The following is a 12910-nucleotide window of genomic DNA, read 5'->3' as shown; positions in this document are numbered from 1 at the left end:
ATGCTGCACTGGAAGTAGGAGAAAGGTTAGAGTCTATCACAAAAGATGTTTTTAGTTAGTTTTGAATTTTTGAGTAAAGTGATTATCCCCCACTACTTGGCACTTGCTTCTTGAATACCGTGTACAGTTTTGAGCCCCTCAGTACAGGAAAGACACTGACAGACTGGAGTGAGCTCGGTGGAGGGCCACTGAGATGGTTGGCACTGCAGCCCTCGCCCTGTTAGGAGAGGCTGAGGGAGCAGGGCTGGTCCAGACCAGAGCAGAGACGGCTGTGAGGGGAGCTCCCCACAGCGTGAGCGCTGCGAGGAGCTCGACAAGAAATCAGAGCTGGGCTCTGCACAATGGTGCGTGGTGGGAGGGCAAGAGACACGGGGCAGAAGCTGGAACAAGAGAGGGTCGGGCTCAGTTTAAGGGTACGCTTTTCCCAAGGAGGCCAGTCAGGCTGTGGATTGGGTCTCCCAGAGAGGTGGTGCAGTCTCTGTCCTTGGAGGTTTTCAAGAGTGGTCTGGTAAAGCCCTGAGTGACAGCGTTGGAGCTCGCAGCTGGCCCTGCTTTGAGCAGGAGCTTGGAAGGAGACGTCCTGAGCTGCCATCTGCCTGACCAATCCTGTGATTCTGTGATATTCAATAGTCTTTTGTAAAGTGATGATTACATGCATTGCTTTCATTAATAAGTGAAAAACAGTGATTTTGATGGTTTGTTTTGTATCCAGTTTCTAAAAAACAGGGTACTAGAACATGACTCAGAGCTCACTGAAATCGTGCAAAATGTTACTGACTTTTTCAGCTGGTTTTAGTCTGGGTCCTGAGACCCTAGTTTTGAAGTCCACTGCTATTTTCTTAAACTTTTTAATATGTGCTTATCTGGACTTTGATGAAAATTCTTTGCTTTTAGAGGCACAGGAGCATAATAGCAGTTCTGTAATAGTTAAGACTTTCTTACTTGAGGTATTAAATATATTACAATGAATCAGTCATGTAATTAGTTGTATTTATGAAATTGCTATGAAATCTTCCTACAAGGAGTTCCACTTATATATCAAGAAGTGTGGAAATGAAAAGATAATCCTCCATAATCATACATCAGTGTGACTGTTTGCAATTGTGTAAAAATATGTGCTCATATGTGATTGTCTACAGAAGTGAGCACAGACTGCAGCCTTACATTTACTTGTTGTACATTTACTTGTATGTGATGATGGAAACTTTGAAACACAGGAAATATTCTATGTGTTCTTATTTTTGGACTCTCCCATTTGCAGGAACTCCATCAAACTAAAAGTTTTAATAAATCTGTGGAAAACTTGTTTTTGTCTTTCACAACACATATAAAAAGTAAGTAGCTTTCACTGCATCATCATTCTAGAGTAACATAGTCAATTGTTTCCATTTGTTGGCCAAATTGTTGGCCATAAAGTAGTTTTAACTTAAGGGTATTTTAATGACTAATGTCAAGACTAAGCCAGACATAAAAATAATAAGGTAAGTCTTCATCAGTATTCTGCCAGTTGTTTAACAAGCTGATGATACCAGCAAAGAATGCCTTTCGTGTTAAGGAGTGAAAAGACTGTATAATGTTATTTTTAAGTTTAGTGGTTGTTCAGATGCAGTAAATTTAATGGAAGTAACTCAGAGTTTCTACTGTAGTTATCTATCTTCTATTTTCTATTGTAGTTATCTATCTTTGTGTTATCTATCTGATTGAACCCCAATTGACCCTGTCAAAGAACCTGTCATGTAAAGGAAATAGGGGTTAATGTTTTCACTCTCTGGCAATTTTTAAGAGGACTTCCTTCCTTTTTCTCAGTCTATCTATTTTTTTTTCTTTGCGTGTTTTTAACAGCTAACCACTCCTAACAATTCTTTCATTCTGATACTTTTGTTTCCTTCCATTCATTTATACTATCTGCTGCTCTTTATGGTGCAGGTTATGTATGCATCTCTAAGGCTTACTACGCTGAGAGCAGCCTGTCTCTGAGGAGAGGAGATTAAAGGCATCAGTGAGTAAACCAGAGGAAACCTGGTTCTGAGCCTCATGAAGGAGGCTTGCAGATCTGTGTGCATTTGAACCAACCTCAGCATTTTTTCACTGTCTTAAACAACCCCAAAGATAAGATTAGACCTGAATAAATTGGGCTTTAGTCTCTTTCTGCTTTTCCCGTTAACTCTGATCTTACCCCTTGCTTGCTCATTCCTCTGACTTCTTCCAGCCATCCTAAAGCCTGTTTTTCTTTAACTCCACAGATTTAATGTGGAGTCCACATGAACACGTACTAAAGCTATGCAGAGATACAATGGCCGTCTCTCCTGAACAGAAGTGTGTAGGGGGGCCTAGGATACTTCGTTATTGAAAGCACATTAGCTGAGGCAGCACAGAATAGGATGCAAGCAAATTTATTCTGCTTTCTGTTAGTTTGCAGCCTGGGCATGTTCCACTGCTGCTGGTAGAGACAGAGTGCAGGACTGTCATCACCCAAAGCACAAGCCTCAGCATCGGGCTTCACCAGATGCAGCCAGCTAATGTAATAGCTCACTGCTACCAAAAGGAAGGCCCTGCTTCTCCTTCCCATCTTTCCTCTCTTTCTCACTTCCTGGCCCCTGCTTAGCTAGAATTAGCATCAGTGGTTTTGGACCCTTCTGTGATCCTGATTTAACTAATTAAAAGGGCAGAACACTAACCCAGCCAAAACAAATGGGCACTTTTCTGCTGGCTTAGTGAATTAAATAGGCTCAAGGTAAGGTCTCTGTGTTGGAGCGTGCACATCACAGGGCCATGTGGCCAGGAGCCAGAGGTTGAAGAGGGAAGAACAGTGCTTGAAGAGGGGGAGGGCAGCAAGTTGTTAGCTCAGCTCAGCTCTACATGAAACCACACTCAGTTGCTGTCATCCTCAATTAGGGTAAGAAGCTTTTAATTTGTAAGAAAATAGCAGGCTGTTAAAATCACCAAAGTCAGTAATTAAAGGAAAGTATAGGAAGCCTTCTAGAGAGAAAGACTTGGGCTACTTGACCTAAGAAGACAGGTTTTGCAGACAATATGGCCTCTCACTGAAACTTGGCACTGATAAATGCTTTCAGTCACAAGTGTCTAAAGTTAGTGCTCTGTATCTTATGTAGATAAAAATGTCCTGATGTGCAGAGGTATTTAATACAAGCAGCTCCTGTGTATTGCAGTAAATAAACAGAGAGATCCTAGTTGTGCCTCTGATGCTATCACTGGAGCCAACGTGTATGCACGGCTAAGAGCAGACCGGGGACAAGGGATTAGCTCATGCGACACAATGCCTTCCTTGTCTGGCCTGCTCTTGATGGCATTACCTTCTGTTCCAGCTTGGTCTGGCAGCAACAGGAGATTGTTATAATCCAATTGTTATTATCTGGTGTATGTAAAATGAGTTGCTGGTTGTAGTTCTCTTTGCAGTGCAAAATCGCCCATGGAACGAAGCATGTCCCTTCTTACTGACTGTTTGGGTAGAGAAGCCAAAGGAAGAACAGATATGAAAACCCTTTCTCACAATAAGCTGTTTCGTAACCTGTTCATTTTAACAGAGTGTGAAGCAAGCTTGTGTTTCTGCTTCTACTACTGGTTAAACTGTTCAGATTGTATCTGCTCCATTAGATTTATCACTCCATTCTCTTTTATGATCTCTGATTTCACTGTGTATTTTAAAAACATGGTTTCATTTACAGTCAGAGATGATTTAGTTGAGCCTGCCTATGAATATGTCACGTGATGCCTTAATGGTGTACCCAAAGTACAGTAAACATGTGAGGACTGATTGCTTCTACGGACAAAACTAACCCAAAGTGGCTTTAAAAATCACTCCAGAGTGCTGTTGTTCCTGAATACTATAATGACGTGTTGTCTGCTGTCTGAGACTCCCCCATAGTAGCTTATGTTACAGGAGAAAGATTTATTTCTTCTGCATGAATTAAACATGTGATAACTATTTCATATACCACTTATACATTATTAATTCTTCATAAGGAACTATCTAGGGTTTACAACACAGTGTTTGCTGCTGAGCCTCATAGTTTTTAGCTTTGGAAATCACAAATGAGTGCTGTCCTTCCCTTTAAGTAAAGCTCTGACTGTACCCTGAGGAATAAGAAGAAAAAAAAGTGGTGCACTAAATGTCCAATTGCCCCATAGATTTATTTGACAATAAACTATATATTACTGAGGTGCTAATTCAATAAGGTACTTAAGTATGGATGTAAGCTTATCCGTATAGTGTTATTGCAGTGTTATTGAAGTCAATGAGGGCTGCTCATGTTCTTTAAATTATATGTGGTTTGGGACCAGAGGATGTAATATCTCTCCTTTCTTCCATATTTTGGCTTCATTTATAAGTATTTTTCAATATACTCTGCTTTCTAATTGCCACTGTAATGTCACTATAAATTATTACAATGTTCTTACTTTCATCCTGAAGAAAACCAGTCAATACTTATTTGTAAATACCACTTTACAAATCAATATCTAAACTATATACAGGGATGGTAGCAGCTATTTCTGTGATGAAACTGTATTTGTGCAACAATTCCTTGCAGCAGCTATAAGGATAGGAAGCAAAAAATATAATTTCCAGTTGAAACAGCAGGGAAAATTTAGGTAGGCAAAATATAATTATACAAAATGGGACAGGTACTTCACTTCCCATCTGTTCCTTACTCTCAGGAGATCAATACTGGAATTACAGGATGAAAGTCTGAAAGATACAGTATTGGCCTATAAGCCTACAGGATTGCTTGCAATGTTTGTTATAGTGACATCTCTCTCTGTGTTCACTTCAGAAATCTCTAAGTCCCAGAATGATATGGCTGACAGAAGTCTCCTAACCACAGATTATGGTCAGAATGTGGAAAAGAGGAAGGAAAGAAGGAGCCAGTCTGACACTGCCATCAACATTGCAAGCAGGGTATCTAAATCATTATACTCAGTCTCTGGAACTGTAAGGTCTGTTTTGGGAATGAAATATGTTTATAAGAATGGTTACTTTTATAGTGTGATTTTACTTTTATTATAGGAGCAGAGCTTAGCTGATGCTCACTGACCATGGTCAAAAATCTGATTCTTCACAAGGTTTTTGACCAACTCTCCATGCTTGGTCTCAGCTCAGAGCTAACACCTGAGACTGAGTTTTTACAAAGAGTCTCATGTGGGGCAGGAGAGGATGAGGTTGTTTTGCTGGCAGGTGCTCACAGACCCTCTGGGGGCTGATTGCTGCATGCTCTGTGTGACCATAAGGCTGCAAGGAGATGCTCTGTCGCTTGTCCTACTCCTGTCCCTCTTGTTGCTGAACAGGACTAAGCCATGGCCATCCCAAACCCATCTTCACATTTTCTGAGCACTTTGCTCTTTGGCAAGGAGAAAATGGTGACTGCTGTTAGTTGCTTTTCAACTTCCATTTTCCTTTTGCTTTGCCTGTAGCCACAAGCTTTCAGTATTTTCATGAAAAGTTTGAGAAAAATCCAGTCTTCCTTTTTTCACAAGTTGTGCAGGGCTGAAAATAATGTCATGTGTCTGCTTTAAAGTTGCACTGAAGATTTTGTTTTGTACATTTTCACATCTCCAGTGACCCACATAGTGGGTACTTACTGAAGTGTATGTGGTTTGCTAAGTGGCTGAATTAGATGTTGAAAAATGCTTTTGCTTTGAGCCAGCCCTCATGGGAAGTGTCACTCACTGCCAGCTTGGTGCAATTCTCACTTTCCTCTGAAGCATTAGGTATTAAATGGAGGAGGTAGGATGTCAGACACGATGGACTAGTGGTTTGAACTGGCCCAACAACTTCTGTGAACTCCGGGAAATTATTTTTGGTGTTTTTGTATGTGATCATATTATAAATAAAATAGGCAACATTTCTTAACTGAGTGCTGCTTTCATTGTGGCAAACCACACTTCCGTGCTACTTTATATATTATTCCACTGGCGGAGTGCTGCTCTTCTAGTGCACTGAAAAACATCAGAGTTGGAGAAAACATGAACTATAACCATGCTTCTTTGCATGCTGATCACACACAGCTGGTCGTGTTTTAAGGATGAATATGGATTCTTTGGCTTGGCAAATGTATTAAGTAGGAGATACCAAATTATTTGTGTGGGGTTTAATTGACTGTTTAAAGATTTAGGACTTAATTTTTTGTCCATCCTTTGCAGTAGAGATCTTGAAAGCTCAATGTTGTTTGTGTAGTCAGAGCTCTACTTTTGCGGGTCAGGGAGCCTTTGTTTCATTCAAACCAGTTCAACTACATCTAAGCTAGAATTGCTGGAATTACTGTTGATCTTTTTTCTCTTGTCATCATTGCAGTTTAGGTTTTTTAATATTGAAAGAAGTTTTACTTGCCTGTCCCTGCACCTACATGGTGGCTTTTTGTATCTGTACTGTGATTAAAAAAAAAAAAAAAAAAAAACCCTCTGTCAATGGCAGCATTGCAATATTCTTCTGTTTATTTTGTCTTGTTCTGATTTTTCTTTTCATTTAGTAAGGGTAGATGTTTGTATCATTACCAGAACTGATGACTAAGTTTAGGCACAGAACCTGTTTTCAATTACTTTCAATTCACTTGTAAAATAATTTTGAAAATTAATCACTGCAATTTGGAACAAAATATGATCTAGAAATCTGATGTGCTGTGATTTCCRCCAAAGAAAGAACTTACCTGCATTTTCAGAGAATTAATTGAAACAGTATTTTTTCCCTGGAAAGCATGTTTTTTTCTCCCAGGAACAACTGGGAAGTAATATCTGGAACTCTGCCATTTTGAATATGCAAACTATAAAAATGGGTCAGCACTTCAGTTTCAAGAGCAAGATCTGTCTCTTAAGTGAATTTCTCCTGATTTATGGTATGTGCTGAACTTGATCACCTGGATCGAAGTTGAGAAAGATTGTAGTTAACTTCAGTAATAGTGAAAAACAATCCAGTGGCAAGAACTATCAGCCAGTGTAAAACCTGGATTTACAAAGTAATTGAATAGCACTTCCTAGGGTCTCTCATTATCTGAATCTCTAAGTTCATTAAAGGAACTTAAGGAAGTAGGTGCAATTATACCTACCTTTCTGGGGGAAAAAGCAAAAAGAGGCAGGCCCCGGGAGCTGTTTGCGGTGTGTCAGGAGCTGTTGGCCACCCCTCTCATAACAATGGGTGCCCACTGGTGCAGGCATTAGAGCTGGGCTAGTTGGGAGTCTTGCTTAGGGCCTGAGTCTAACTTTAGCACCTGTATTTGTGTTGCCCAGTCAGTCATCTATTTTCTGTTTAATACAGTGGAGAAGTCTTTCTGATCCAAGTAGCAAGCTATATTTCAGTGTCCAGTAGGCTGGTTAGGAAGTGAAATCAGCAGTGATTTCAAGTTTTTTTAGAGCAGTCCTGTTTATTTACAAAGAAGAGAATTAGAAAGTCCTGCTTCTCTGAATGCAGAAGGACTTGCATAGCAGAAGACAGGTTCTCTGATGAGAAAGATGCGCTTTTTTGGTTTTTTTGAGACTATATTATGAATGCACTTTATAGCTGTTTCTTTCCTCATAAGGGAACTTGATGAATTCTTACATCTATCCTTAAGGTAGGGCAGTTATTACACATAACAATTTCTGTGCATTATAATAACAGTGTGCTGGTCTGGGTTTTGCACATCCTGTTTTTCAGAAGTACGTGTCATCTCCTCTGATGTCCTCATGCTTTAGTGCTTTCTGCTGATGGTACAGGAAGGGTTCCCTGGTCTGTTAATATACCTTATCTGTTCTTTCTATGCAAAAAGTCATGATCATTTAGTCGATTCAGTCACCCTGTATTCTTTCTAGCCTTTCTGGTAATCCTTGTCATACAATTTTTTTCTAATAAATTATTTCCGTAGGTGCTAATCTTCTAAAATTTCTCTCTTTGCTCTTTCCCTACCCATTGACCTGTGAACATATTTTTCATGAATTGTATTATTCAGGGTTAATGGTCTGCCAGAATGATCCCAGACCTGTTTTCAGCATATTTCTAGCCATGTGTATTAGTGTTCTGGCACTTCATTCCATTAAGTCGGTTGTTGTTGGTAACAGAGGTGGCAGAAGGTAAATCTCAAGGAGTTTTGCTACTTTATAGGTTAATTTCTCATGAATTATCAGGGTTTTAATGGGAAGATTGGGAAGGATTTAAAGACAAAGCAAAAGACAAACGAACCTCAAAAATTTAACCTTTTTGTATAATCACAGCTAATAGGAACTTGTCTATTCCTATTTGCAAGTCTCTTTTCAACCTACATTCACCTTGCATAGGTAGACATGGGCATGTGTGATGTATATTGCAAAATACTATTTTTAATTTCTTGGAGGCAGGATTTTTTTTTGACAAAATTACTGTTTTGTCAAAGACTAATAAGGCCCTTTATTAGTGTATTGCTACTTTTGGTGTGTTATTACTGTACTGCTCCTAGTAATTGCTGTGGTAGTGATCATTACTTTGAGTGGTGGTATGTTGATTTTAGAAAATTACTAATATAATGAATATACTACTAACTGGGATGAGGGGGTTGTAAATCAGCATTTAAATTAAGTTACTACATTCTCTGTGCCAGCTGTGTGAGATTGATCAGCGTGAACTGCAGCTAGTTAACTGAATTTTCTTGTGATAGCATTCTCAAAGGGATCGGAGCACTTGTTTCAAACAAAAAGAAATTAATTGCTGAATCTCTTACAGATAAAAAGTACACCCAGCCTTCAACAGCTCATCACTGGGGCCCAAAAGAGCAGTGAAATTCTTACCGAAAGGAACTGCAAACAGGAAGAAGACATAATAACCAGTCCTGCAAGTGATACAGTTTTCTGTGAGGGCAGAAGACATGTAAGTTAAGTTGAAGGGTGAAGCACAATAGAACAGATGTCTAACGGGGACAAATGTAAAAGCTAAGATCTTCCCATTTTGTATTAGGGTTGGGATCCTGAACGTAGTTCTCTCTCACCTAGTAGCTAGCTTTTAGCTTTTTCTCTTAAAACTTTTCACAGAAGGATTTTTTTATTCTGCAAGAGCTGTGGTAATGCAAATGTCAGTGGAAATGAAATCCAAATGTCAAAATGTCAGCGGAATTGACAGGAGGAAAAAGAAGCCAACAGTGACAGAAGCCAAGGAAGCAGTTGATAGGTTTAAGGGATGCCATTGAAACCTCCTCTGGACAGCATTTTGAATACTGCAATGAGAGAGAAGAAAGCCAATTATAAAGAATTCAGCACATGCTTTAAAGTCTCGATTAACTCTTAAGGATAATTTCTGTATATTAGTGATGAAGTTAGGCAGTCAAGATTAAATGGTCAAGGAATCCATGACTGATATTGTAAAGAAGGGAACTAAAATGACTTTTAGGGAATCAAAATTAAACAAGCCTGCTCACCTTGCAGAAGTGTATAAACACACACAAAGACCTTGCTGCTCCATCACAGTTTACTGCACAGTGGAGTCTAAGGTGTTATACTAACAAATGGAAAACAGTTTTGGATGACATTTGTGATTCCACTGGCAACTGTTGCAACTGGACTATAGGCAGCCCATTCTTAAAAGTGAAGTATTTTCTACTGTCTTATAAAGGGGAAGGTCAAGTTCCATTAAACATCCTCTTTATGGATAAATGTTTGATGTTGATCACCACTCCATGAAAATGTATCTTCCAAAAATATGAGATGGTATTGCTCCCAGTCCTGCTACCAGAAGTGCAATACAGGAAGTCATGCTTAATCTCTGTGTTCTGGACCAAGGATGAGCCATTTCTACGTTGAATGTGTGTGATTCCTGATTAATTAGGAGACATGTAGTGATACTCAATCTGAACATCATTAATCAGAATAATTGTCCAGCTTCTCTGAATAAATAAGTTCTGTGGAATAAATATTAGGGCACCTTTGCAGAACTTTTGTTAGGATATATGAGCTAAGGCAAAAAATCTATTTCTRTTCCTTTGTCATGAAGGATTTTGATGGAAAATAAACAGTTTTTGGTCAGCTGAATAAAAATATTCTCTCTCAGTGAGTGGAAGAGCAGCACTGAACAAAGTTGCAAGGGAGATTAATTGCCACTGATATACATCCTGTGGAGGGAGCAGGATTAGTGCAGCAAGCATCAGGTCAAACCTTAGTCCTAACTCTTCTCATGACTTCATTAATAAGCACTCTGACCCTTCTTTCTTCTACGTTTGCATGTTACTCAGAGCTTATAAAATAGAGTAGATAGATAGCTTCTGTGAGCTGTTGGTGTGACTTTTAAAATGGGTATTTGGCAAGTTGCACAAATGAAGAATAGCATCTGCATGGAAGAGAGATATGATCTATTATAAACACTAACCCTGCACTCTTAGCTACTGGATTGTGCAATGCAAAACTCTGTGGTTAACCAATCTTGTGTGGGTTGGTGTTTTCAGAGGGAGGAGTGACACAGATAACACAGATATCTTAGCAATCTAGGACAATATTACTGTGAGATTAGTCAGAACAACAGTTGTGTCTTCATGACTCATCAACAAATCACAAAATCAACAATTTTGATTGAGTTGATCATTTGATACAGTGAAAGCTAGATAACACCATAAAGTTACCTGGCTGGGCTGGGCCACAGAAGACATAGACTCTTCCTTCATTTCAGTTTTATGGCCTCTGTAAGTGCTAGACACACATGGTGTTTATGTACGTGGATGGGCAGCATCCAAACCTTTGCCCTGTAGGGGAAAGTAAATGAAAGGAGAACAAAGTGGCTGAGGGAATTGAAGAACCAGGACCAGGAAACACCTTCTTTATGCACTGACACGTGATAACGGGATGTCTTTGTATTTTAATCTTTCCTGAACTGTCTGCTGCAATATGGAGTATGTCATTTCTATATGGAATTAAGGGATCTTGTAAAAGATTACTAGGGATACATTGCCACTTTTGTTTTCTTTAATACATGTTAGAACCTTGCATCATGGCAGGGTACCCTACTGTTAACTATGTACTAAAAGCGGTCTTGTTCTGTATTCTGTATGTTCTTAGATTTCAGAGCTTTTTCAGTAACCATTACTGAGGGACTGTCCTCTCTTCCTTTCAAATACTTAACCCATTTTCTGATGGGGAGCCMCATAGCAGCTTTACTGGGAGATAATTTCTAGATCAAGAAATTATCTAATAAAGCATTTTCTTAGCCCAGAAAGTTTATTGAAGAGAGAAAGGCAAAACAGTAGATTTTGCAGTTGTAATATTAAGGGCTGGTATGTAAAACAACAGAATACTTTTGTACCAGTTATCTTAAGTCTTCGTAATTTCCAGTAGCTTTGCGGTCAAGTCAGTAAAGATATTGACATCTGAGGAGAAAAAATGTTTTGTCCTATTTGATCTGAAGCTACTTTTTCTTAAACATTTCTTTTTTCTTAGGGGAGTTTGTACAGTCTTAACAGCACTTGCACTGAATATGGCAATTTTGGCAAGGCTGATGTCACAGGAGAAATAGAGTTTGCCATAAGATACGTCTTCAAAGCTGGCATTTTAGAAATCAGCATCAAGGGATGCAAGAATCTGGCTTATGGAGAGGAGAAGAAGAAAAAGTGTAATCCGTAAGTATTTTGTTGTGAAGGAAAAAGAAATAACGTTCTCTTTTTAAGACAGGTATGTATGTAGTGGGTGAAATCGATTGATTATATGATGGTATGCCATACTAGCACTTTTCTGAATATCATATATATATATATATATATATATATATATATATATGTATCAGCATTTTTTACATCTACTGGCTGCAGGGCAAATAGGTTTCATACCAGAGCTTATTGATTTCCATTCTGAACATTTTCTGCTAGCAATTTTCTCTTTCCCTGCCTGGGAGCTGTTGGAATCTGTGTCGCGCATAAGCTCTATTGAGTAGCTGTTCAGATTTTAGCTCTTAAGTTGTGCCTGCAAAACTAATACACGTGGTTTAATAGCTAAAAAGTGAGATGGAAAATTGAAATGTGAGTCATGTTCCTAATTCATCTGCTGATTCATTGTGTGTCACTGGGCAATTGGCATACTACTTCTGTGCTTCCATTTTCCTCATCTGTAATATGGATAGAAATTTCAGATACTGCAATGCATTTTTAAATCTAAAGCTAGTTAATAATTGTGTATTATCATAGGAGCAAAAAATACCTAATTCTGTAGATAAAATATGCCATAGAAAGTGTCATTTTGACAGTTAAACCTTGATGGTTTGTCTGTTGATTACTGAAGGATCCTCTCTGACCATGCAGCAATCATTCCCGAAAAATTACCAAGCAGAATAACTACGTGTTCTTATACATGTTCTGGCCCCTGCTGTCACTCAGCATTTGAGCAAGTTTGAGTGGCCATGTTAGAACTGCAGAGTTACTCACCTTCATCCAGAAGGAATTTGGCTTTGTGTATCTTGCAGAGGAGGGTCTTAAAACTGAGCTTTGGGATGAGAGGAGTCTCACTGGAATGACAGCTCGTGAAACGGCCCAGTTAGGGAGTGCTTCGGCAGTGGGTCGATGTTTGGTAGTTAAGCCAGGCAAACAGTTGCAGGAAGCCTGAGAGGCGATGGGGGAAGAGCTACGTGTGCAGTGAACATGATGTTCTCTAGTGGCATGCAAAGTGCTGTTTCCAAACCAAGAGAAAAAGTACAGGCAGTGTATTTACTTAGAGCACTTGCCAAAAAGCAAACTTCCAACTGCTGTTTAAAACCTGTTGAATTGTTTAGCTCCTTGACTGGTTTGGACTTTGGTTACTTTGTAAGTGCATTGGCTATGTGACAGAGTGAGAGACTTAAACTTCTAGTACCCAGATACGTTTAAAAGTAGTTTTACCTACAGATAGGTTTGGAAAGAACAGTGAAGAAGTGTAAGTTCTGCACTGATGTTATGAGATACAGCTGATCCAATAAATTAACCAAGGGGCTCTTTTGAAATTGGTT

General features: G+C 39.1%; 1 protein-coding gene across 1 annotated transcript in view; it reads left to right on the top strand.

The window, feature by feature from the left end:
* The window catches only part of SYTL3 (synaptotagmin like 3), a 36130-nt gene that overhangs the window by 15407 nt on the left and 7813 nt on the right, over window positions 1-12910 (top strand). Inside the window, exons 7-10 of the mRNA XM_026077094.1 lie at window positions 1262-1334; window positions 4794-4918; window positions 8684-8827; window positions 11377-11555. Coding sequence (XP_025932879.1) covers window positions 1262-1334; window positions 4794-4918; window positions 8684-8827; window positions 11377-11555 — 521 coding nt within the window. The remainder of the gene's footprint in view (window positions 1-1261; window positions 1335-4793; window positions 4919-8683; window positions 8828-11376; window positions 11556-12910) is intronic.

This window comes from Apteryx rowi, unplaced genomic scaffold, assembly GCF_003343035.1.
Source record: "Apteryx rowi isolate R43461 unplaced genomic scaffold, aptRow1 scaffold_448, whole genome shotgun sequence".
Classification (NCBI taxonomy): domain Eukaryota; kingdom Metazoa; phylum Chordata; class Aves; order Apterygiformes; family Apterygidae; genus Apteryx; species Apteryx rowi.
This window is presented reverse-complemented; position numbering and strand designations above follow the sequence as displayed.